The 26,592-nt window shown below is 51.2% G+C and overlaps 1 protein-coding gene across 1 annotated transcript in view; it reads right to left on the reverse strand.

The window, feature by feature from the left end:
- Positions 1–963: 963 nt before the first annotated feature.
- LDLRAD4 (low density lipoprotein receptor class A domain containing 4) overlaps positions 964–26,592 on the reverse strand; it is a 299,370-nt gene continuing 273,741 nt past the window's right edge. The window contains 4 exon segments of the mRNA XM_036874890.1: positions 964–1,036; positions 1,038–1,508; positions 2,615–2,665; positions 16,389–16,540. Of these exon segments, the coding sequence (XP_036730785.1) occupies positions 977–1,036; positions 1,038–1,508; positions 2,615–2,665; positions 16,389–16,540 (734 nt within the window). The 3' untranslated portion in view covers positions 964–976.

Raw genomic sequence — 26,592 nt, forward strand, 5'->3', positions numbered from 1 at the left:
AAGTCATGTGTTTCAACAGTATAAAAATAGCCACCTTGCATTTTAAACTATTGCATAAAATAGCGTATTATCTGAGTATATTTCATGCTACAGTGAACAAAATCTAAATTACCACAGAAACTGCACTGCTGGAGGACCAGGGCAGCACTGCGTGGTGTGTAAATGCAGGTGTGAAACACGCAGCCTGAGGCTGGAGGGACTCAACACACCAGGGATGCAGGAGTTTCCTCTGCTCCATCCAGAGTCTCCAGGTGCCTCAGTGACGCATTCACTGCTGTGTGGTGACTTTCTTGGTGAATGTAAGTAAGTGGCGTATGTTAGGCTACCTCCCCAGACACCCTTTCCTGCATGATTATGGGGGAGATTATTATGAGGCCTAATTATAATCCACAGGTGAAAAGACAACATACAGAACTTCGCGTAAAGCTTCCTCATTATCTTAAACATGAAGATAGTGCAACTTTTAAAACACAGCATCACAACACTGATTAACCCCTTGCATTCATCTGACTTCTCCACTTTATACCTTGGCACACAAAACAGGAATTTAGAATCGTATTTTTAAAACAAAAGTTCCACAGTGTGGGGGTGGGAAGCAAACTGGTGATTCTTCCCCATAATGTATAATAACGTTTTTCTCTGTATTCAGTTAATTGTAAAACAGGCCATTCTGGCCTCTTCCCCTGCTGCGTCTGCTTTCATAATCAAGTCAGATGCCTCTGTGGGTTTTATTTCATGATGTCTTCAAAGCACCCCTTTGTGTTCTCATGCCCACCCTTTGCCAAAACCTGCCCTTTCCCATCACTGCCCCAGATGAACACCGTTTGCGGCCAGACTGAAGGAAGTTTGTACTATTTCAGCCTGCGTGCGGCTCCTGTGGAAGGAATCATTCGTTTTACTGAACTTGCTGTGCTGGGGACGGAGGGGCAGTGCCACCGCCTCCCTCCTCTTTTCTTAAGTCAGGTATGCATGCAGGTCAGACGAGGTTCCCGGGCTTCCTGTCCTTGCCCTGGACGGGCAGCTCGGTGCCCCCCAGGGCCGTCCCGCTGGAGTGGCAGTCTGCTCCCCCTGTGCGTGCTGCTGTGCTGGGGGTGGAAGAGAGTGGCGCCCGGGCAGTGGCCCATCACCTCGCTGTAGGCCGGGGGTGGCCCCTCCATCCTCCTGTTACTGCTGCAGGTGCTGGCACTTATGCCCGAATTGCTGCTGGGTGGGCGTGGGCCCCCGCTGAACACGGACACATCTATCAAATCGCTGTCAAATATGGTTCGGTTGGGCGGGGCCCTCACAGACTCCCGGTTGAGTTCCATCTGCTGTTCGGGGTCCCGGAGCTGCAGGGTGCAGGGCCCCTGGTAAGGAGGCGGCTCCTCCCCGTCCGACAGGGAGATGGTGGGGGGAAGGTCGATCTCGTGCTGCACATAGGGGTAGGTGGGCTGGAAGCGGCTGAACCGATCCCTCTGGAGAAAGGTTGGGGCAGTCCCCCCATCCCTGGACCGCGGGGCGTACATGATCTGCAGGGAAAAGAGCAACACCTGGGAGATGTTCTTGGCACGGTGATGACCACGGACGTGATGGCAGCAAGGAAATTCACGTCTGTTCTCACCCATCTGAAAACTTTTCCCCCCCAAAAACATGTAAAGGCTATTCCAGGAAAACAGAGGTTTTTTGTTCCTAATGACTTACATCACTCACCTTGCCAAACCCAGGATGGTTCAGCAACGGATAATTGCGGTTACCTGAAAATGTAGGTTTAATGGAGTTATTGTGTGTACATTTCCCACTGGGTCAAGGAGAATACAGGAGCCCCCCACCCCAAGCCTGCCCACCATGTGACCTTCTCCGGGCCCCACTCCTGTGATTCAGAGGAGTGTAGAGTGTGCAGAATTTTCATTGTAAATGTAAGTTGTAACTTCACAGGATGGTACTTGGAGCAGGTGCAAGACATTGGGTCAATTTATGAGTTACTTATAGGAGCTTGTTGCCCTATCAATTACTTAAAAATATGGAACAAGTGACTTTTTTTCTTTCTGGATAAAAGTTTCCTGTAGTTATTTTTAGCAACTGACATGAAAACTATTTTATATTCCAAAGTAAGTATGATTATAGATATTTTTTCCCCCCAAAAGAATCCAGGTACTCTATTTCTTGCATAACTAACTTCTCATCTATTCCACCATCTCACTTTCTTCTAGAGGAAGGACATATGTATATAAAGATATACGTCCATCTGTCTGTCAACTTCTCTCACACCATGTTTTTAACTTAAAGGCAAAAAAACGTTATCTTTACAATCATACTAATAAACTGGGAGATGGGGTGAATCAAGCGGTGATGTTTATAAGCTATGCCGACACCCACCACCTCATTATCATCAGCAGCTTAAGGCATCAAGTGAAGATCCTGGATTCTCGACCTGTTTTCTGGAAGGAGCTCTGGCCAGGCACAAAGAATCCTTGGGAGAGTCTAGGGAAGACCCCTCCCCCACCTCTTAAACCAAGTTACAGGCACAGGCCTTGATCTTCGTCTGTGCTGACACGTTCAACCCTTCCACCAATTTTGTTCATCCCCCTCTATGCATCTCCTGCCACCCACACCCCGCTTGTGTCCAACCCCTTACCTCCGAGGCGGGCCGAGGTCCAGATCTGTCTGAAGGCCACAGGCGCCCTTCCTGGTTGGGGGGTGGGGGACATCACAGGAAGATCATTAGTTTCATGCAGCAGCACCCAAAGCCAAGGGATCACACTCAGATGAGCGCAGGCTATTTAACACCCGGAACCACAAAGCCCCAGCCTTTTGTTACCTGCACCCCCAGAGGAGTCGTGGCCACAGGAAAGTCAAACAGTTCGGGTCTCCCCACAGTAGCCTTGAACGGTGTGCCCATCCACACCGGTTGGCTTTCAGACTGAGTTTCCCAAACCTAAGAGCCCTCTGTGCATCTTCTCATGAATTGATTCCTCAGTACAAATGCTCACGAGGAGTGTGGAACCTGATATCTAGTGGCTTAGTAATCTTCTTTAAAAAATGTTTGGCCAGGGACTTTCCTGGTGGTGCAGTTGGTTAAGACCCCACGCTCCCATTGCACTCCCATTGCAGGGGGCCTGGGTTCAATGCCTGGGCAGGGAACTAGATCCCACGTGCATGCCACAGCTAAGAGTTCGCATGCCGCAACTAAGGAGCTGACGAGCCACAACTAAGACCCAGCACAACCAAAAAAAAAAAAAGGCCAGACCGACAAGGTGACAAGGAAACAGTCGGCATGATTAAGGGTCACTTCTAACACCGTAAACTTGTCTACAGAGCATTTCAGTGTGGTATCCCTTTTGAACCCAAATTGTTGGCTATAGCAGGGTCTGCGGGGCTTTTGTGACTAGTAAGACAAGAATGGGGTGGGGGGGTAGAGAAGTGCCTGTATTTTTGGATTCCCAGGAATGTGCACATACGACCTCCTGCCATCATGGCCTCCTGTGACCTGAAAGTGCCCACAGGTAGACTTGGGAGGTCAAACAGCCCCAGGTCTTCAGAAGTGAAAGCGGCCTCCCCTGGTCCTTGCAGGCGGGCATCCACCACGGCCCCCCTCGCTGTGAGCAGGTGGCATCCCTAGATCTGACTATACAACTAATTAACGGCGACAGAGTGGCTCTAACCAGGTGTCCGAGCCCTAGGCATGCTCCTTTGCGTCAAGGGAGACGTCACTCCCACGTTGAGAACAGCACAGAGCATCCTCCACTGTTGCTAAGAATTCCACCCCTGGCAACAGCAGATTAAAGCACAGGGCGCAGCCTGACAACCACATGTCACAGCACCAAATGAAGTGGGCAGGAAGGGACCCAGAAGAGGGGTAGTAGCACGTTTTCCGAAAACAGCAATAACTATTCTCAATGGCTTTATTTCCCTAGAAATTAGCAAAACTGGAAAAATGCCAAAAAGAGATCCACACCAAGCCTTGCACACACCGAGTCCTGTATTTCACCAAATTCACGTCAACCTACCTGTTTCTAAATCCACGCACTTCCCGGCCTCCTCCCAGGCTTCCTGCTGCCCTTCCCCTTGACCCCACTCCTCCTGGTCCCTCCCGACCTCTCTGGCCACTCGGCCTGCTCCTGGCGCGGGGTCCGGGGGGAGGGTGCGGGGGTTGGGACAGGCGCCTCCAGGTCTGCTCAGGTGCAATATTGTGGTTCCGCGGGGACCCCCCTCCTCTCCAGGGGCCATCGTCATGGGACGGGTCTGCACCGCCACAGCCTCCGCAGGGCACGCCCCCGCTCCTCCCCTTGGCTGCCGCCCCTGCTGCTCACTCGGCTGCTCGCTGGCGGCTGCCTTGAGCTCAGGCTTCGGAGGGGAGGCCATGAGGTTGGCCTCTGCTGGTGCACCGGGAACAGCCCTGCGAGACGAGGGCCCGGCCGCCCCGCCACCCTTCGCGGGAAGCCGGGTCCTCTGACCACGACGGAATAAGCTGGGAAATAAGATAGCAGCTCACAGAGTTCTGAGCAACAGGAACAAAATCTTGCTAGTGTCGCTACGCGGGCCCATACACACTGCGTCTTTCGTAGCTGTTTGCTTGTGAGAACTGTTCCCTCATGCCGCGTTGCGTCCACAGAGCACCTCCGGCGCCCTTGCGCCCCTGGTGGCCCTGAAGACGCCTCCGTGGGTGCCCGGGAGCATGGCCACCAGGACCCAGGCCCACGAAAGCCTTGGGCCACCCTGAGGGGCTCTAGTGAATTTGCATCTTCTGAAAAAGGGACACACGACAACTCCGGATCTCGCAGGCTTGAAGACGTGCATTTTCAGGTTCCTTTACCCTCAAGGAATCTGCATTCTATTTTCCTCCTTCTGAATGGTAAACAGCTACATGGACAGAAAATTTTCCCATAAGTTGAATCTGCCTGACACTAAAACGTCTGCATTAGAGATTTTAAAAATCACGTGCTCTTCCAAGTGATTGTCTTTATGATCCCAACGATCCAGATGTGTCGTCTGCAGACCTGGAACACAATGACTGGATTTTTTCCTTTTAAATCTGTTTGGCACTTCTGCGGGCTGGGTGGTGAGTGGGAAATCAAAATTGTCTTTTCTAAAGTTGTGGTAAATTATACATAACATTTACTATTTTAATCATTTGAAAGCATACAGTTCTGTGGCATTAAGTATATCCTCGTTGCCACGCACCCATCACCCCCATCCATCTCCAGAATTTGTCTTCTTCCCAAACTGAAAACGCTGTACTCACTGAACACTAACACCCCATTCCTTCCTCCCCTCAGCCCCTGGTGACCACCATTCTACCTTCTGTCTCTATGAATCTGATTATTCTAGGGACCTTGTCTAAGTGGAATCATACAATACTGTCCTTATTTCACTGAGCATAATGTCTTTAAGATTCATCCATGTTGTAGCCTGTGTCAGCATCTCATTCCTTTTTAAGGCTAATATACTCCATTTTAGGTACATACCATATTTTGTTATTCATAGATATCTTGGTTGTTTCCCCTTTTTGGCTATCATGAACAATGCTGCTATGAACAGGGGTGTATAAATATCTCTTTGAATCTCTGCTTTTCATTCTTTTGAGGACACACCCAGAAGTAGAATTTCTGGATCATACGGTCATTCTATGTTTAATTTGGGGGGGGGGGACCACTACTGTTTTCCATAGCAGTGGTACCATTTCGGTTCCAATTTCATCACAACCTTGCCAACACTTGTTTTCTGGTTTCTTGCTAATAGTCACTCCAGTGGGTGTGATGTGGCATCTCACTATGGTTTTTTTTAAAAAATTAAGTTTTGGCTGAGTTGGGTCTTTGTTGCTAAGCCCGGGCTTTCTCTAGTTGTGGCGTGCGGGGGCTACTCTTCGTTGCGGTGTGCAGGCTTCTCACTGCGGTGGCTTCTCTTGTTGCAGAGCAGTACGTGGGCTTCAGTAGTTGTGGCTCACAACTTCAGTAGTTGTGGCAGGCTGAGTAGTTGTGGTGGACGGGCTTAGTTGCTCCATGGCATGTGGGATCTTCCCGGCCCAGGGCTCGAACCCGTGTCCCCTGCATTGGCAGGCAGATTCTTAACCACGGTGCCACCAGAGAAGCCCCTCTCACTATTGTTTTGATTTGTGTATGATTAGTGTGTTAAGTCAGGGTTCTCCAGAGAAACAGAACCAATAGGAGACTGATTGATTGATTGATTATAGGAATTGGCTGCATGTTTCTGGAGGCAGAGAAGTCCCACAATCTGCTATGCGCAAGATGGAGACCCAGAAAAACCAGTGGTATAATTCAGTCCAAATACCAAGGGCTGAGAACTGGAGGTGGGGGGGTCCACTGGTATATGTCTTGGACTCTGAAGACCCAAAAACCAGGAACTCTGATGTCCAAAGGCAGGAGAAAATCGACATCCCAGCTCAAGACAAGAGAGAAAGAACGAACTTGCCCTTCCTCCATTTTTTTTTTTTTTTTTTTTTTTTTTTACTCAGGCCCTCAAGGGATTGGATGATGCTCACCCACATCGGTGAGGGCAGAGTTTCTTCACTCTGTCTACTGAGTCAAATGGTAATCTCTTCCGGAATTACTCCCATAGACACATTGCTTAGCTCAGTCAAGTTGACACATAAAATTAACCATCACAATTAGTGATCTGAGCTCTTCTCATGTGCTTATTGGCCATCTGTATATCTTCCTTGGAGAAATACCTACTCAGGTCCTTTGCCTATTTTAAAATTAGGTTCACTTATTTTGTTGCTGAGTTGTAAATGTTCTTTATATTTTTTGGATATTAATCCCTTATCAGATACCTGATTTGCAAATATTTTCTCCCATTCTGTGAGTTGCCTTTTCACTCTCTTGATAGTGTCCTTTGACAAGTTTAAGTTTTTAATTTTTGAAGTCCAATTTACTTATTTTTTTCTTTGGTTGCTTGTGCTTTTGGTGTCAGATCCAAGATATCATTGCCAAATCCAATGTCATGAAGCTTTTGCCCTATTGTTTTCTTTAAGAGTTTAATAGTTTTAGCTCTTACATTTAGGTTTTGATACATTTTGAATTAATTTTTTGTATATGGTAGCAGATAAGGGTTCAATGTCATTATTTTGTAGTGAATATCCAGTTTTCCCAACACCATTTTTTAAGACTGTCCTTTTTCCTTGAATGGTCTTGGCACCCTTGTTGAAAATCATTTGACCATACATCAGAGACTTTATTTCTGGGCTCTCTATTCTATTCTGTTGGTCTAAATGTTTGTGTTTATGCCAGCACCACGCTGTTTTTGTTATTGTAGCTTTGTAGTAAATTTTGAAATCAAGACGTGAAACTTCCAACTTTGTTATTCTTTTTCAATATTATTTTGGCTGTAGGTGGGGATGGGGGTTCCTTGTGATAGCACATGAATTTTAGGATGGGCTTTTCTATTTCTGCAGAAAAACATGATTGGGGGGGCTTCCCTGGTGGCGCAGTAGTGGAGAATCTGCCTGCCAATGCAGGGGACACGGGTTTGAGCCCTGGTCTGGGAAGATCCCACATACCGCAGAGCAGCTGGGCCCGTGAGCCACAATTACTGAGCCTGCGCGTCTGGAGCCTGTGCTCCGCGACAAGAGAGGCCGCGACAGTGAGAGGCCAGCGCACCGCGATGAAGAGTGGCCTCCGCTTGCCACAACTAGGGAAAGCCCTCGCACAGAAACGAAGACCCAACACAGCCATAAATAAATTAAATTAAATTAAATTAAACGTTTAAAAAAAAAAACATGATTGGGATTTTGACAGGGATTACACTGATTCTGTAGATTGCTTTGGGTAGTACTGACATCTTAACAGGATCAAGTCTTCAGGTCCATGAACACAAGATGTCTTCCATTTATTTGTGTCTAATTTCTTTCAGCAATGCTGTATAGTTGTCAGTGTACAAACCCTTCATATCCGGGCTTCCCTGGTGGCGCAGTGGTTCAGAATCTGCCTGCCAATGCAGGGGACACGGGTTCGAGCCCTGGTCTGGGAAGATCCCACATGCCGCAGAGCAACTGGGCCGTGAGCCACAATTACTGAGCCTGCGCGTCTGGAGCCTGTGCTCCGCAACGAGAGGCCGCGATAGTGAGAGGTGCGGCGCGCGCACCGCGATGAAGAGTGGCCCCCGCTTGCCACAACTAGAGAAAGCCCTCGCACAGAAACGAAGACCCAACACAGCCATAAATAAATAAATTTTAAAAAAACAAAACAAACAAACAAAACCCTTCATATCCTTGGTTAAACTTACTCCTAAGTATTTTATTCTATTTGATAATATTGTAAATTGAACTGTTTTCTTAATTTCTTTTTGGATTGATCATTGTAAGTGTAAAGAAATGCAGCTGATTTTAGGGGGCTGACTTTGTGTCCTGCAACTTTGCTGAATTTATTAGTTCTAGTGGAGTTTTTTGTTTGTTTTTTGTTAATTGGAATGTTTAGGATTTTCTACACATAAGATCATGTCATCTACAAAGAGAGAGAATTTTACTTTTTTTCCTTTCTAACCGGAATACCTTTTCTTGCCTTGTTGCTCTAGCTAAAACTTAAAATAAATACTATGTTGGATAGAAGTGGTGAAAGCATGCCTGCATCCTTGCCTTTTTCCTGATCTGAGAGGGAAAGCTTTCAGTCTTTCACCGTTGAGTATGATGTTCGCTATGGGCTTTTCATAGATAACCTTTATTATGTTGAGGTAGTTTCCTTTTATCTTAGTTTGTTGAATCTTTTTATTATGAAAGGGTGTTGAATTCTGTCAGATACTTTTTCTGCATCAGTGAGATGATCATGTAGTTTTTTTCCTTTCATTCTGTTAATGAGGTGCATTACATTGATTGATTTCATAATGTGGAACCATCCTTGTATTCCAGGAATAAACCCCACTCGGTCATGGTGTGTAATCCTTTTATTATGCTGCTGAATTCAGTTTACTAGTATTTTGTTGAGGATTTTTGCATCAGTATTCATATGGGATATTGGTCTTTGGTTTTTCTTTTCCTGTTGTGTCTTTGCCTGGGGCTTTGGTATTGGAGTAATGCTGGCCTCATAAAATGAGTTAGAAGGTGTTCCATCCTTTTCAATTTTGGGGAAGAATCTGAAAAGGACTGGTGTCAGTTCTTTAAATGTTTTGTAGAATTCACCAGTGAAGCCATCTAGTCTAGGAATTTTCTTTGTTGGGAGGTTTTTGATTATTGATTCAATCTCCTTACTAGTTACAGATCTATTCATATTTTCTATTTCTTCATGATTTGGTCTTAGTAGGGTGTGTTTCTAGGAATCTTTCCATTTCATCTGGGTTATTCAATTTGTTGATATACAATTGCTCATAGTACTCTTATAATCTTTATTTCTGTATCTCTTGGATCTTTTTCCACCCAAAGGATACAATGCTTATAGCGTTGAAAGAGAGTCATCTGTGACCATGACTCACGGGCTTCTGCTGTGAGCTGCGGCTGAAGCCTGCTTGCTGCCTTGGGTTCTTGGGCACCACATGTGAGACCACCACATGTGAGACCACCCCATGCTCTGAACTTTCTTGGTTTAGCTCTCAGCTAAACTCTCCTTTCCACACACAAAGGACCACAGGGATCATCAGATTTGGGGACTGGAAACACCCAATATAGTGTTTTTCAAACTGTGAGTTGCAGCCTCTTAGAGAGCTGGAAAATCAATTTAAGTGGGTCACAGCCAGCATTCCACAGATAAAACAGACAGAAAACATCTTGAGTACATTTTAAGTACTGTTTGGTGAAAGTTCTGCCTCAGTTGCGTGTGAGTATTGTGGATTGTGATGTAAAATGTGTTTCCTACACTTTTGGTCAGAGGGGTCAAAAACAATCTGAAGGTCTGTGATCTAAGCCAGTTCTCCCTCATTTTGGATGGGAGGAAACTGAGGCCCAAGGAGGGTATGTGACTCACTGGAGGTGTCATGGCCAGTTTGTGTAAAGCAAGGCCATTGCTGGATATTTTGGCTTCTACCCAAGGGTTCCTCCCAGTGAACGAACGTATCATATGGCCTCAAATATTTGAAAATCGATTTTACTCCCTTTCCCAGGGTGAATTTCAAAGCATAGGTAAAACTGATGTTTGGATATTCAGCAACATCTTTGCCTTCTGATAAAATCACTTTTCTCTTGTTTCTTCCCTTTTCCTAGGCAACCTCTCCACCATCCAGATGCTTTAGTAGTTCTGACTTTTCCATCCTAGACAGCAGTAACAGCTTAGATGCCAATGACTCTTCTCTCCAGCATTTCCCCTTTATCCTCCTTGGGATTCCATCATCAGACTTCTCAAGACTATTTCCCTCCCAACTCTACTCAATCTAGGGCACGTCCCTTAAGAGAAAGACAAATCAAGAAGGAAGTTCTGCTGGGAAGAAAAGAAAGGGAATGCTTTGTATTTCCACAACAATCAATAGCTCAGGGAGGCCTACAGGCCCCTAAGAGCAAGCAGAAAAGGAGGAATGTGATGCCTCCTGGGGTTGGTGGTGGGGGAGAGTGAGCAATCAGGCTTCAGGAGAAAGCAGCCTGGAATCAGAAAGCTCAGGGCGACGTGGAACCACACACTGTGAGCCTCCTTTCACGCGTGAGGGGCACAAGCCAAGTGCCTTCCCCGCGGTCCCAGAGTTGGTAGGGGAGTGACAGAGCCGGATCCCAGCTACTTCCCGTGCAGTCTCTGACGGCCCTGCGCACCTCCCCAACAAGGGCCTCTCAGAATTAGGATAATTTAGAGAGCTTTTTTTTTTCCCCAGAACAAACCACACCGGTTTTTAAGGACTAAGTAAAAACAAACTAAACAAACTTTACCATTAGATTATTAATGCTAATGCCTATTTAGAAGGTTACTAAAAATTGTTTATAAAATTTTTTATCAATTAGCATACTTTTGTCACAATACCAACCGTGTTCAAACGCGTTACCTTGGGAGTCTACAGATTACAGATGCTCAGAATGTTATTGAAACTGTCTTCAGCATCAGTTTATGTGAGCATAGTGTGTCTTTTAATTGCAAAAGTAATGCATGAACACATCCTCATCACAAGAGCCTTAACAACACAGACCAGGCCCTCTGTCCACCTCCCCCTTCCTGGGTCCTTCCTGGCCTTTCTCTGCACCATCAGCTTGTAGCGTGAACAACATCAGCCTTACTAATGGTCACACTTGACTTTGCACTAAAATTGTATCAGTAACTTGATGAGCTACATAATGAGATTTAACTCTAAATGGATTTTGGCTGGTACCAAAAATCAAACCCAGCCTCAGAGAACAAATTAAAAAAAGGAAGGCTTGCCATCATTGAGAATTTTTTTTAAATGTCTCTTGAAAATTTTACTAAAAATGACCTGTAAGCTTTGAAGGTAATTTTAAAACTCTTCTGAGCAACATCAACAGCAGAAGGATGATCTAAGTTACTAGCTTTGATCTAAGTTACTAGACAGATCTTGGAGATTCTGCTGTGTAACAGCTATGGCCCAGCATCCTTATCCAATTTTCACCAGTAACTTGGCCTCCTTTCTCTTACTTGAAGGAGACATTCTCATTTCAAGCTGTTAAAATTGTTTATCTTCTAATGCTTCAAGGGTAAAACCTTTTAAATGGCCAGTCTGCAAACACCCCGCTCCTGCTGAGACAAACAGGAGGTAGACAGGATCCCGTGCTTGATGCTTGAAGGAAGCCTGACCTGCTGCCCGTAGCCCCTGGACACTTGGAAATGCTCATGAAACGAGGTAGGCAGCAACCCCCACCAGTCTCACAGTGCAGCAAGAATCCACCTGCTCGCAGGGAGCCTGCGCCCTGGACCAGCCGATGCTACACTCAGACTGTCACAAACTCGCCTGTTCCACCTGCATTATCAGGCAGGCCCTCAGCTCATTTTTTGCGCCTTCCTGAAAATGGTTCTTTCCTATCGTTTTAGAAATGCTTTCCTAACACAGGCTGAAGTAGGTAGAAATGAGACTAGGCAGGTGCGCAGTGGCTGGGCTCTCAGCCACAGTGGGAATGAGCTGTGTGGGGCCCCAGGACACACCTGCACGGAACTGCCGGCCCTGCTCCGCAAGGCGTCCAGGCCAGTGGAAAGGAGCCCAGACCCCGTCACAGAGAGGAAGGCCCTGCTCCGAGCGCGGGACTGGTCAGCAGGCCCGGGACACACCGACCTGTGACCCAGACTCACCTCACCTGGCCGAACCACTAATCTCATAGGAATGATCTTTACTTCCACAAGGAAGATTCCCCATTTTTCGGAAGCCAGTGGCCCCCTTGGTCCACCTCTGTTTTCACCTTTGTGGTAGAGGCATGAATGCAGAAGAATGTTTTCTCCAAAAACAATCACCTCTGTGCAAACCGGCCCACCGCTGAGGCCCGTGCAGGGGCTGGGACCACAGCGGAAGGTGAGCACAGGCTGCTTGGCAGCCCTGGCCTGGGGGACCCAAGCAGGAATACAGGCCAGTGTGGCTGATATGCTCACTTTTCAAGGAAAGATGTAAATTTCCATTTTTACGTGAAATCTCCCAGTTCTTTCAAGTTGGATCAAGTTTTGTCAAAACACCCTGCGGGGGGAACCACACACACACACTGGCCACACCCTCGCCCAGGTCTGGCCATCTGCAGGGAGGGTCTTTGGGCCTGGACTTCCCCCACACCAGAGTTTCTGCACCACAGACCCGTCCTTCCTCGCGGGGCTGGTGCACCCACTGCCCGCCAGGCGCTGCTCTGGCTCCAGGGAGGCCGGGCACGGCACTTTCACAATTGATTTAATCCCTGCAGCATTTGGTCATGAAGAAATGCCTGATGTGACTCCTTTTGTTAATTTCTTAAATTGAAATTGCTGCTTTTATAGGTCAAAATGGCTGAACACCCACAATTTCGTATGATTCAAACTAAGTAAAACGTTCCCGTCCCTCTGCTGTTCCTAGTAGATGGGCGGCCACCTTCGCCTTGCCTGCCATCCAGGCAGGTTGGTGGGCCCTACGGGGTGGCCTACAGGCAAGGCTGTCAGAAAAGGCCACGCGGGCCTCCCCTGGCTCGGGAAAGAAAGGCTCCAGCGATGTGTGTGAACATCTCTCAGGGCCGCGTCTGGAATATTTATGCCCTTTTATTGTTTTCCTATTACTTGGTGGTCTAAGATAATGAAAAGAAACCTAGACAGTCTCAAAGTTCCGAACTCACATAAGCCAGGCTCTAAACACTAAGGCAAGGCTCCCTCAGAAAGAACACGTACGGCTTTTAATCACAAACCCACTCACTGCTGCTGCCACTATTTAAGCATTTACTTTTGTTGTAACTTAACTGAAGCTGATCACTCTTTTTCATTTTCATCCAGAAGTGGCTGCTTCCACCAAATTCAGGGCCGGTCCAACCCATACCCCTGCTCCCCTGGAATGGCGTCTCAGGGACGCTGTGGTGATGCAGGCTGACTGGCCTCGGCCAACACAGACTCCATCCGTCCCTCCCTTGGCACAGAAGTGTGTCCTCCCACAGGCATTGGAGGTGGCAAGGGGCCGCGTGAGGAAGGGGCTGTGACTGCACAAAGCAAACTCCCCGAATCAGGGCAAGCTGGGCCCAAAGGGGCAACTGGTCCAACCCACCTTTTTCCAGAGGACTCTCCCTGGGAACCAGGGAAAGCCCATTAGTGCAGAGAGGGAGTCAAGTCTCCTCAACCACATCAGAACATCTACATGTTCAGCCTCTTTCTCAAGAACAAATCCCAGGGACTTCCCTGGTGGTCCAGTGGTTAAGAATCCGCCTTCCAACACAGGGGACGTAGGTTCGATCCCTGGACAGGGAACTAAGATCCCACATGCTGCGGGGCAACTAAGCCAGTGCGCCACAACTACAGAGCCCACGCACTCTAGAGCCCATGTGTCACAACTAGAGAAGCCCGCATGCCACAACGAAGATCCCATGTGCCGCAACTGAGACCTGACGCAGCCAAAAAAAAAAAAAAAACCCAACTACTGTCCTATATTTTTCCATCTTGACTATCAAGTCTTCCATAGGAAATACATAAAAGTAACCTTAACCAAAGCCAGATCACCTAGAAGCTGACAAATTAGATGCCCAGCCCTTCTCATAGCAGTTTAAAATAAACACACTTTTTACTAACATGGTCATGGAGACCTCACACAGTTCTGGAACAAACGGGCCAAAAGGCCCCCAGAAGTGCGGGGGTCCCAGCAACGCATAGGCTCAGAGTCATGGATGCTCATCCACGGTGAGGCCAGCAGGGGGCACCCCACACCCACCAGCTGCCAAACAGCAGGCACAGCAGCTCCTGGGATGCGGGACTTTGATGCTCCTGGGATGCTCTGACAGCAGACACAGAACCACCCTGACAATGGCGACCCCAGGCACCTCCAGCCTCGGCCACCTTCTCCCTAGGAGAGCACAAACCACACGAGGCCATGGGCAGCCTGCCCCTCTAAGCCCCTTTGGAGGAGGCTGGTTGGATGCTGGGGGTGGGGCAGGGGGCCACCCAGAAGGGCACCTTGAAGCTGCTCCACCGCACACCCTTCTACGGTTTACGGCCTCCTGATGTGCACCCCTCCCCACACACAAATGGCCCCTGGAGACCCCTTGGCCTCCCCCGAGATTGAGAAAATACCACCAAGCCAGGTGGGCACTGCTGATGGGGGGAGGCTGGGGCTCACTGCATTGTTTTTTCCTTGTCTGGTGGGTGCCAGGCTCACATCCACTGATTGACAGAGTGAGCAAAGGAAGGCAGACCCCAGACTGAAACCCTCTGATGGGGCAGGTTCCCTGTGGACACCTCCCACCCCCACGAATCTGTCAGCAAGGGCTCTCTTCACTCTGCTGATGCCCCCGAGCCTGCCATGAGATCCATGTGTATTAACAGCATCCCCGTCTCACGCTGAAGGGCCCCCGGGGAGGATGGCAGGGCCGCCCCATAAGCTGAGGACGTTCAGAGCATCCCTGCAACACCGTCCCCGAGCCGTGACAGCCGAAAACATCTCCCCACATAGCCCAAGGTCCCCTGGTCAGGAACAATGAGTATGAAAGAAAGGATCACACTGCTCTCCCAGAGCCTGATGAAGGGAAGCAGCATCTCTTAGAAACCGGGAGGGAGGAGGAGGTACTTAGGAGGCAAGAAGCCCAGCCAGGTGGGGGGCACGTTCCCAGGCAGTGACCCCCAGTGCTCCTGGGATCTGGATCTATGTCCCTGTCCGGGAGAGTGAGGCTTCTCTGGACTAGACATGAAATGGAGGTCCGGCCTGTGCCTAAACTGTCTCTGGTCACCGTGTAAAAGTGCATCATGAGTTTGTGAAACCTCGGTGAGCAGTATCCACACTCCCATTTTATCAGAAGGAAAACCCAAGCCTCGGGACACACCTGCCCTGCACGGGCCACACGGAAACGCAGCAGGGAGGGGACAGCGGAGGATGAGGGAAAGCCAGAGGGAGAGAGCGTCTTCCTCAGGGCTGAGCTGCAGCCCCCAGCACCCATCTCGTCCCTGTGGGTCTGGGGGCGGCACACAGCAGCCTCACCCTTCCCCCCGGCTCTGCCTGCCACGGACATAGGACACTGGGCAAACCTCAGCTCTACCCATGGGGACAGCAGACCCGAAGGCTGGCCAAGCGACTCTGGCCCCGGTGAAGTGTGACCCTGCCCCCCCAAGGGGTCCCCCCAGGACAGCTGCCCCCACACTCAGGGCAGCCTCCCTAGGCCAGTCACCAGGCAGCCCTGGTCCCAACATGCTTGAGGATTCAGCGTCCTTCATCCACCACAGAAGCCAAGAATATATAATTGTTTAAACTCAGTGTCCCCAAGCTCTCACTGACAGCCACTGGAACCACAGACAGCAAAGCCAGGTTGGACCTGAACCTTCCATGGCCCCTGGGCTCCTGGGTTAGATCATAGAGCAGTTTATCAGTGTTTTATTTCCCAGAGGAGGGCAGTGATTCAGGGCAGGAAGTAGCTAGTAATATTTTTTTTTTAAAAAACCAACCTGAAGAGCCTTGCTGTTCTGTGAGGCCCACACAACCTGCCCACCCTTGTGCCCCAGAGGGCCCCACCCCCTCCCTGTCCTGCCCCGCTGAGCCCCCGTCTCATGGGCGTAGGTGGGGATGCAGGATGCATCGCTGACCCTGGACCACGTCCCAGCGTGGATGGAATTCACACGTATGACACTGAGGGAAGGAAGCCAGACGTGGAGGGGCAGGGACTGCACGGTCCATAGAGTTCAGAGCAGGAGAAATGAGTGTGCTGACTGCCGTCCAGGCAGTGGTGACCGTGCTGGGGGGTGGTGGGGGGGACTGGCCTCACGGTCGGGCCCCCGGACTGGGCGTTCTGTGTGTGGGATTCACACGTCGGGCCCCCGGACTGGGCGTTCTGTGTGTGGGATTCACACGCCGAGCCCAGGGCCGTCCTGCACCCAGGCTCCCGGCCCTGCTCAGCCCACACTTACCGGCTGCGGCCCGTCCTGCCTCCGGCCCTGCCCCGGGTGGTGGATAAAGGACCGGGTGGAGACTCTGTAGTGGTTCAGCAGGCAGACGACAACCACGACCATCACCGTGACCACCACCACCACGACGACCACCTGGGCGAACTCCAGCTCCGCTGTGATGAAGAGGAGAGTGCGTCAGCCGGGCCCAGGGCCACCCCTCTTCCTAGACCCTCCTGGGACAGAAACGACTTCCCCCAGGCCTGCTGCCCAAGAGCCCCGCTGTGTGGCTAGCAAGTGATGGAGGGAGGCCCGGCTGCACGGACAGACCTCATCTTTGCGGTTCTGTCCTGAGAAGGGCCTGGTCGAGAGTGTCCCACTGGCCCCACGGGACCTCCCGAAGGGCTGTGCTGTGACGGGCCGGCGTCACACAGGACACCAGGTCCAGCCCCGTGTGCACAGCACGGGCAGCCACCACACAGGGACCTTCCCCCGGGCAGGCAGCTCCTGGGTGCCATCTCCTGGGACACAAGAAGCTCTGGGGCCCCGTCCCTGCCAGATCCCCCAACCCCCAGGGGGGTGGAAACTATGATTCCCAAAGCACCTCCACGCGGGGGCCGTGCAGCACACTGGAGGGAAAACATGCTGACAAAGAGCCCCAGCTCCGCTCTGCGAAGGCCCCACCAGGGGAAGTGATTGAGGAGACGCATCTCCATGGTCTCCAGCCCTGTGGCACCACTGGGTTCTGACCGCACCATTACAGAAGCCCGTCTAAACTGCTACCATGCGCTCCCCAGTGGGCACCTTCACGGGCAGTTCGAGGAGAGGGTGCCAGCCCTCAGCTTCTCAGGGGAAGTGGAGCCCAGGGCCAAGGTCAGTCCAGACTTTCTGCTCCCGCCGAGCCGATTGCTGCCCTGTTCTCCCCACACTCTGAGCGGAGGTGGCTGTGCAGGGGGCGGGGGGCGGGCATAGTGCAGGAAGGGCAAAAGGGGGACAGCCCTGTCTGCGGTGGTGCTGCCTGGGATGCGCACATGTGTGGACACGGGCACAGGAATGTGCACACATGTAGACACACACACACGTGCATGCACGGCACACCCTCTTGCTGCAGCAGGGCTCAGGCCACCGGCCAGTGGGTACACTGCTCTCAGGTGCGGGCTCACACCTGTGCAACGCAGGCAGGGGCTGGGTGCCGCCCCACATCCACCCCGTTGGGGTAGAGGGAGGGTCTTCCTGGATCCCACTGTGTCCTGTCCTGTGGCGCCGTCCTCCACCCCAGCCCTCCGCCCCGCACACCTGATGGACAAAGACTTACAAACATGCCTGCTGGACCGGGCGGGACGGCCAGTGGCCCCAGGTGGGGGAGGGGGTGCGCTGCAGAACAGATGATGAGTGTGAGGCCCAAGGACCCCACAGCCCTGCGTGGGGAGCAGCAGGGCCCAGGCGGGTGTGCTGGACGCACCCCTGACTGGAGGCTGAGCAGGTGCAGGAGGCAAAGCCCCAGCAGCAGGAGGGGTTGGGGCCACTGGGCCCACACGTTGGGCTCCCCACCGTAGCTGTCTGCTCTGGACGCCCAGAGGCCTCGTGGCTGATGGGCAGGAGATTGCCCTTGTACTTCCTCTGGGGAGGAAGCCCCCAGGGAGCCACCCAAGTACCTCCCAAGGACAATCAGAATCTTCAAGGTGGAGTCTCCTGGAAACTGAAATCACTCTCTGTCAGAGGGTCTAGGCTGGGACTTTGCAGCTGGGGTACAGATACCAGCGTGACTTTGTTTATCCTCACGTGCTATGAGGTGTGTGACACACCTGTGAGGGAGAAACACATCTTCACAACCCTCTGCCTTTGCAGACAACTGTCCTGTGTCCAGGACACCCTGTGTCACAAGGTGCCCACGCATCTGGACCCCAAACCTCGTCATCAACGACACAGGATGAGGCTGTGTGTGTAAGCGATGAGGGACCTGCCTCCATCACCTTGTGTTCCCGGCATCAGGTGTGGGCGGGCCCGGCGTCATCATGAAGAGGTGGACTGAGGACAGGCTCTGGAGCCCACTGCACAGGTGCCCACCTAGAGAACGGCTCCCGCAGGCAGGGGTGAGGCCCGCCCTGGCTGCCAAGCACAAGGGGGCATCTCAGGAGATGAATGGAGGGCGAGCCACCAACCCACGGACCCCTGCTCCGGGGACAAGCAGATAGGAAGCAGGGAGTCAAGGGCGACTAATGCAGCATGAAGACTGAACCCAAAATAATGCTTTGTTTTACCAACTTTTGTTTTTATTTTGTGAATGAACAGCAGAGTATTCAAAACTTGCCTTTCAGGTTAAATCGTGCCCTGGAATTGACAAATGTTTCCTCTTCTTAAGAAAACTGCTTTGCTTTTTGGATGACGATTACGGCGAGAGGCCCCGCACACATCTTTGCGTGTTAATTCTTCACTTGGAGGATGTCATTCTAGGTCATCTTTTCCTGAATATGGAAGGCTATGCAGATGACCATTTGCAGCAAAACAATCAAATTACATTTTCATAATTCTATGCACATTTGGGGGTATATATGTGTTTCATTTGAAAAGCATTTTTATTATAAAAAATAATGAAGACTTCTTTAAAATTCAAATAACATAGATGGAAATAGTGTATAACGTATAAGTTCCCCTGCACAGGCCGGCAGCTCTCATTGCGACCCCCACGCCCACGCCGTCCGGGGCACAATTCACCCGTTGTGTGTATCTGTGTGTTGCCTGTTGAATAAGGGCCTTCTTCTTTTTAATGAATGGAATCACTGTACAAATATATTGTTCTTTTTTCCACTCAATATATCACAGACACCTTTAAACAAGAAAATATGTAAACCAACCTCATTCCCTGTGGTGCCGCCGGTTCCTAAGCACAGAACACTGGGACTTGCATTCTCCAAGCGATGGGTGTTAGGTGGCTGGGTTTTGTTTTTTTTCCTACCATGACCAAAAGATTGTGTGTGACCCACATTTGTAAGCATCCCTACGAAAAAATTCCAAAAACTGATACAACCTTGTAAATGCTCCTCTTGTCAAGAAGAGGGCAGGGTGTCTCCTGCCTCATGGCCCCAGACCCTCAGTCCTTTCCACATGTACCAATCTAATGGGCAAAAACACGTATCTTGTTTTAATTTGTATTTCCCTGGTTACTAGTGATTGTGATCTTTCCCTATGATCACTGGTAAATTTGTATTTTTCTTTTTCATAATATTAGTTTATATTAGTTTATTTGTAGTTTTCTCATTTATTTTATTTGTAAGCAGTCTTTACATATTATGGCTATAAATCTTTATCTGCTACATGCATTGCAAATATTTTCTCCTGGTCTGTCACTTCTTTAAACTTTGGTGTGAGTTTCTCTGTAGATGATATAAATTTTTTTTATTTTTATGTCATCAGATATTGTCGCAATCTTTTTTCTTTATGGCTTCTAAGCTTCCCATTGATTAGGAAGGTCTTCTCTCCAATATTCTAAAAATATTTTTCTTCTAAGATTTTTCTGTTCAGATCTTTATTTGCTCTGGATTTTATTTCTTCTGGTCTGAGACAGCATGTAGAACCCTTTATCTTGTCTGATAGGCATGAATCTTCTGATCTAATATCAAACTAAAAAGTTCAGCACAAGCAAAGGTAAGACAGACTTCAGCTGTGGGAAACTGTATAGGAGCTCCCACCTTTCTTTCAAAGGGAACCACCTGCTCTCAGGCTGCGGTCGGCGTGCCCTGTGCCCTGGGCCCTGCCGCGTCCCTGTTGAGGCGCCAGCACCAGAAGTACCCCCCCACCACGTGTCCAGACTGGCAGAGCTTCCTCCCCAGACCCTCCCTCCTGCTTGGAGACCAGCCGCCCTTGAGGGCTTTGGTCCCAGGGCTGCTCTGTACCCCAATATGACCAATTACCCCAAAGAGCTCTGTGTGGATGACGTCTACCAGTATTTACCATATTTGAAATTAAAACTTGAAGATGTTAAATATTTATTCATTAAAAAATAAACTCGGGCTTCCCTGGTGGCGCAGTGGTTGAGAATCTGCCTGCTAATGCAGGGGACACGGGTTTGAGCCCTGGTCTGGGAAGATCCCACATGCCGCGGAGCAACTAGGCCCGTGAGCCACAACTACTGAGCCTGCGCGTCTGGAGCCTGTGCTCCGCAACAAGAGAGGCCGCGATAGTGAGAGGCCCGCGCACCGTGATGAAGAGTGGTCCCCGCTTGCCGCAACTAGAGAAAGCCCTCGCACAGAAACGAAGACCCAACACAGCCAAAAATAAATAAATAAATAAATAAATAAGTGATATTGACATTGAGATGGATGTGAGTTAGCTTGTGCAGTGTGAATATGTGAATCAGAAGTTTTTAACTTAGGGTTCATGGAGAGCCATTAATAGCCTTCAGGAAAAAAAAAAATAAAACTCACCACATGTTAACACATGTAACAAAATAACTTCCCGTTGCCACACTTTACACAGTGCCCACCTCTTTACTCCCAGTGGCCTCCCCTCTGCTTCACCTGCACCGGTGGGACATGTGGCTGAGGTACAAGGAGGAGGTCCCGCCTCACTGACCCCCGGGAGGGTCTTGGGGTCCCTGGGGGTCCTGTGGCCACAGTTGGAGGACGGGTGGTCCACACGGACTGATGACAGGCCCTCTAGTACAAATGCTAACGCCGGGACTCGAGATGTGCTCAGAGCAGCTCCTGGGGGCCCGGGCACAGGATGGCAGGAACCGGCCCCCAGGGCGCCACTAGCTGAGGCCGGCAGCCCTGGGTGACAGAAGCCCTTCACTTTGAACTCTGGGCGAACCAGTCCATGAAAACAGACTGCTTTTTCAAACGCTAACAACTGGAAAGTGCGAGGCTTTACTCTCTTTGGGGCCACACATACTCCCCCCAACCCGAGAGTGGTCCAGAGTGAAAACTGGAGGAAACAGAGATGGTTCCTGGGGAGAAGCATGGTGTCATCCAGACCCAGGTCCTGTGCTACCAACAGCCCCTCCGAGCTTAGCAGGGGGTGTGTGGGCACCCCTGTCCTCCCACGGCCTCCTTCACTTTAAGCAGGAACATCCTACTAAAAACACCTCATAAAGGGCGAACTATGTAAAGACCACACAAGGCAGGACATCTGAAGATGGGATGGTAGGTGGGAAGGGGTTTAGAGACCCCCAAACCCAGCTGCCACCCCCGCACACATTCTGTAGTAACAGTGACAGATGAGTGACTCCTGTCCCCTCTTCCTTCACGATTCCTGAGCCCCCCCTCCCCCTCCCCCCACCCCGCTGTGGAGACGGCTCAGAGGCACTCAGCCCCAAAGTGTTTACCAGCCCCCAGATGTGGCTCTGTCGCCAACGGCCTGATTTTACACCTTCTCAAGAAAATAACTTCCACAGGACAAGTAGAAGAAGCTTCACATTAAAAAACAAAAACAAAGCCCTGCATTCCCCACTTCTGAATGCAAGAATCGGATGAAATTCAGCACACCTGTTCGTCACGGTGTCGTCTCCAGATTTCTCACTTCTGGTCTCAACCACAGACGTTTCGGGGCTTCTGGGGCCCAAAGCCCAGCCACTCCCTGGACTGCAGTCAGGGCTCCCTGCGTCCTCTGAGACCACCGCCCTCCTCAGGAGCAGTTTCCCCACACGGGCGCACACACACACCCGCCACCTCACACCGCATTCATTTCTCCCCAATTTCCCCCCAGCCCGGGAGGCCCAGGGTGCCGGCTGTGCAAAGCACTGCAGAAGGTGCGGTGAGGCCTGTCACCTGCCCCCCCGGGGAACTCCCAACAGGCCCTGAAGAGCTGCACCCATGGGACAGACTCGAGCCCAGCACGGCTTCCCGAGAACCGAGGGGGCACCCAGCCCTGGGCCCAGGCGACACAGAAGTGCGGCAGGTGGGGCCCTGCTGCCTCTCCCGCCCTGTCTGCCCGCGCCCGGCCCTGCAGGATGTGGCGGGGGAGGGGATGTGCAATGGGGGTACACAGAAAGGAAGGGTGGGGAGGCAAGGGGAAGAAGAGAATGAATTCTGGAAGAACTATTAAAACAAGTATACAGGAACCATAGCATTCTGAGAAAATAATAGGATCCCTCAGGGTTTCCAAATTTTCAATACGGAGTCTGAACACAGCCCATTGGGCAGTTCTTGATTCCAACAGCTACCGATGTCAGCAGAAGGACGCCAAAAAGCAGGCCACGAAGGGAAGACTTTTAGAGCAAAGTCAAATGTTCACGCCCCCTGCTTTCCAGGGGCTGTAGGCTGATGACGCTGTAGTGATGAGTCACTGCCACCCAACCAGGGGTTTTACAGCATCGAGTCTCAAGTTCACAGGAAGACATCTCAGACCCTGATTTCATCTCTCACAGTGACAGGGACAAGGTGATGATGGCATCTCCCTATTTTTATGGAAACGTCTCCAAGAAACTCCAGGCTGTGCGGAGAATTCCAGCAGCAAGAGAAGCACATGGTCCAGGGAGGAGCTGGGCTGACTCTGCCAGAGGCACGAGTGTCTGGGCTATTTTTAAAGAACGCAGGGCCTGGCTCTGCTACCTGAGGCTCCCAACACGACACTCGCTTCTGCTTTCGGGAGGGTGGACCCCCCATTCCACGAGGCCTGTCCCCCAACGAATGCATCATCCTCCACACACGCCCTCTTCTCAACATTTAACTACTCTGAAGCCCCAGATGTATAGTTTATGCCCTTACAGCCCTGATAATGGGGCGGGGGGCAGGCGGACACCTTGGCCACACTCAGGGGAAGCATCACACAAAACACGGTGATGTCATAAGACCTGGGGTTGCTGTCCCCACCCCCCACGGCAGCACCCCCATCGCTCCCCCAAGTGCTGGAACCTACAGGGACGTGGAGACCCCAGGGCTGCCCTCCAGGTGGCTTATCCCAGGTCCCCGCGTCCACTGGGGCACAGGAACTGTGCCCTGTCCCCCTGGGCATGGGTGTGGTGATGACAGCCTTGGGGTGTCTTACTCTTATGGCTCTGTGACACTCGTAAAGTGCTAGATGTTCCTAAAGGCCAGTGAATTCTTTCCCAGATCCTACAGACATGGGGCAGTGGGGGACAGGAAGACTGTGGGAGCAGGGGGTGGAGTCTACAGACTAAAATTGCCTCAAGTCTGTGAACTCAGTATAAAAATACTCTTGGAGACTTTAGTGGCTGAATGAAAATTCACACTCATTAAACACTGTGGTCAAGGGGGGAAATTCAGCCTGTGTTATATGAATAACTTTACAGTTTGAAGTTCAGTAGGCAAAACAGTTAAGAGCCATCATCAGGATGATTATATTCCATACTTTGAATTTTCTTTTCCTTGGGGTGGGCTGGCTACTCTCATCCATCCTATGACAAGTAGAACAACACAAGGGGCAAAGAGCCACCCCCAGAAACCCCAGCTACGGTGCCACCCTGGCTTCCACTTCCTTCAGACGCCCCCTCACAGCTCCTTAAGAGCGGGCTTGCGGCCCTGGCCCAGCGCCAGCATGGAGTGACCCTGGGGCACATCGCGCTCTGTTGCAGGGTCCCCGGCAGACAGCACCTCAGGGCTCGTGAGAGACAAAGCGAGGAAGAAATTCCACCTGCTCTGGACAGTGTTGGCACAGAACTGCACTCCACCAAACCCTCGCTGACAAATTCCGTGCTGCTCAGGTTCTGCTAAAGGCTCTCACCTGTAACCACCATCCCGCCATCCCGCTGTGCTGTTACTTACTGCTCCATGCCAGGAGCCCCATGGTTGATATAAGTTACTGTTTCTATTCATATGTTTACCTAAAATGTCTTGCATGATCATAGAAGTGGGAGGTGACACCTACTGTCTGTGAGAGGAGAGAGGGGAGCCGAGCACAGGGATGGCACAGGGCCTCTGGGGCAGGTGTTCCCGCACCACACTTGCTGACTCCAGGCCAAGGCTGGGGGACGTGGACGCACCAGCGGGCAGGCGGTGACAGTTACACTGCGAGTCAATCCAGCTAGAAGAGCATCTTTCTAATCTACTGAGGTCCAAGCAGGCACCCAATACAGCTCTTCATGCATTTTATAATCTAGAGCTTCATGATCTCTTCAGAAAGAAATTTAGTTAAATATGTTCCCATCAAAGATGATTGACAGGATTTTCTGAAAACATAGCAGAGGACTAAGAGCAATTACAAACCTTTTAAACGTCTATCCCTTTGCTATCAATAGGGGAAAATGCATACATAAAACCATAATTTCCTCCACAAGGTTCACTTAAAATCCACCCTCACCTCCACCCCCACGTCATTAATTTAGGAAAGTGTATCAGGAAGAAACACAGCTGCACAAGTCACCGCCTTGTTCACGGTTAAGAGCAGTCGTGTCTGAGGGCTCCCCAGCTGGCATCCGTCTGTCTGTCCATCTCTCCCTGTCAGGGTCACGGTTCTCCTTCCTAACCTCTGCTGTTACTGCACTGCTGACCTGAGAAACTGCCCAATAAACCCCCCACATCCTGAGAAATGCATCTTTCCTTTAAAATGCTGTTTTCAAAGAGTCAGGGTGAAAAAAACAGTACCCACATGTGTGGCAGCAAGTGACAGAATTTCCAGGGGAGGTTTCAGCCTCAGGCACAGAGCATCTGAACAAACAAAACTCCAAACTGACAACCGTGTGCACTGCGCTCCTCCCCCTAGGAACCAAAGAGCCTAGAGCACACCTTCCTCAGGAGGGCCAGCCCTGCAGGGTTCCCAGGGCGACAGACCCTCCAGGCAGACGCCAGCTTCTCGGGAGTTTCTACTCTTCTCAGCTCTGTCCTCAGACCAAACTCTGAGAGCCACCGCCAAGCCCAAGAGCAGCCTCCCTGGCTGGCCTGGAATGTACCTTTTTTCAAGACCAGGTTTTTAAATGGGGCTTCCTTCAGGGTGCCATTGCCCAGGGGCTCAGTGGACATAATCGGTCCTCTGCCGGGGGTCCTGCTGTGACACAGCCCCCTATCCCCCGCTGAAAGCATCCCTTCGGCTCCAGGCCGCCTCCTCGCCTCTCGGAGCTACAGTGGGAGCCGGCGGGGGGCGGGGGGAGGGGGCTGTCTGCCTGTCCCCGCCTCACCTCATCATATCATATCGGCACCCAGCCCAGGTGCCAGACTCAAGCGCTGTGGCTCCAACCACAGGCCATGGCCACCAATTATCAACAGCAGCCCAGGAATCAGGACTGTGGCGGGAAGCAGGGTGTCTCAGGGTCTCGGAGCGCCCCGCCCCCCAGGGCAGCTGACCACCCGGGGACGGGCTGACAACACAAAGCAAGGACCCGCCTGCACCAGCCGCCTGGCCTCCCTCGGGCCAGACAAGGCAGAAAGGGGGAACCTGCACATCAAATACCACACTCCTGCCCTTGATCTCCGCTAGAAGCTCGCCGAGTTGGAGAAGTGGAGACAGCGCCCACGGAGCGCTGACCCTGGCAGGTTGGGTCGCCCGGCCGCGTGAGCACAGCATCCCTCCCGGAGCCCAGAGCCTGGCCAACCTGGCTCCTCGTCCCCCAGAGCCTCTCACCGCTGAGCGCAGCTCTAAGGCCCCTGCGGCTAAGCTCCGGCTGCAGCCCGGCTGGCAAAGTCAGGGCCACAGCGGGGAACCCTCACTGGCTGCCTCCTGCCACCCCCTCCTCCCCCCACCCCACACGTCTCTCTCTCTCCTTTTTCTGCCCCCCACCCCCGCCTTGGGGAGCACAAATAGACCACAGAGAAGTGATACAGTGAGGACTCTCCTTACTACCCAGTGTTACTTTACAAGAACCCCAGGTAATGAGAAGAGCAGAGCTTGTCCCCGGAGGAGACTTCTCCCTCTCCCCAGGGTCTAGACAGCTGGTTTCATGCACAGAAAATACCTCCAGTGGTTCTGCTACCCTGGGGCCGCGGGGAAAGGGCATCAGGCCAGCCCCCGCCCAGTAACCCAGCCACAAGCACTGCTTGGGGCCCAGAATAGCCTCTGTTTTCCTTATTTAGGGTAAATAGCAATGACACGTGGGCCACAGGACGTGTGGTCAAAGCAAAACTAAACTCTGTTGGAACGACCAGCAGAGAAACAGGACAGTGAGTCGGCCCTGCCCCGTGGTCAGCCGTCAGGGGCTTGATGTCCACCGGCCCGGAGTCGGCCAGAGACACCACCCCTCTGTTCTAACTACTGGGGACAGGCAAGGAAGGAACAAAAGGATCATCTACAAGATTTTTCAGAGATTTCACATGGATAAAAGAAATGGGAATTTCAGTAG

Source organism: Balaenoptera musculus, chromosome 14, assembly GCF_009873245.2.
Source record: "Balaenoptera musculus isolate JJ_BM4_2016_0621 chromosome 14, mBalMus1.pri.v3, whole genome shotgun sequence".
Lineage (NCBI taxonomy): Eukaryota > Metazoa > Chordata > Mammalia > Artiodactyla > Balaenopteridae > Balaenoptera > Balaenoptera musculus.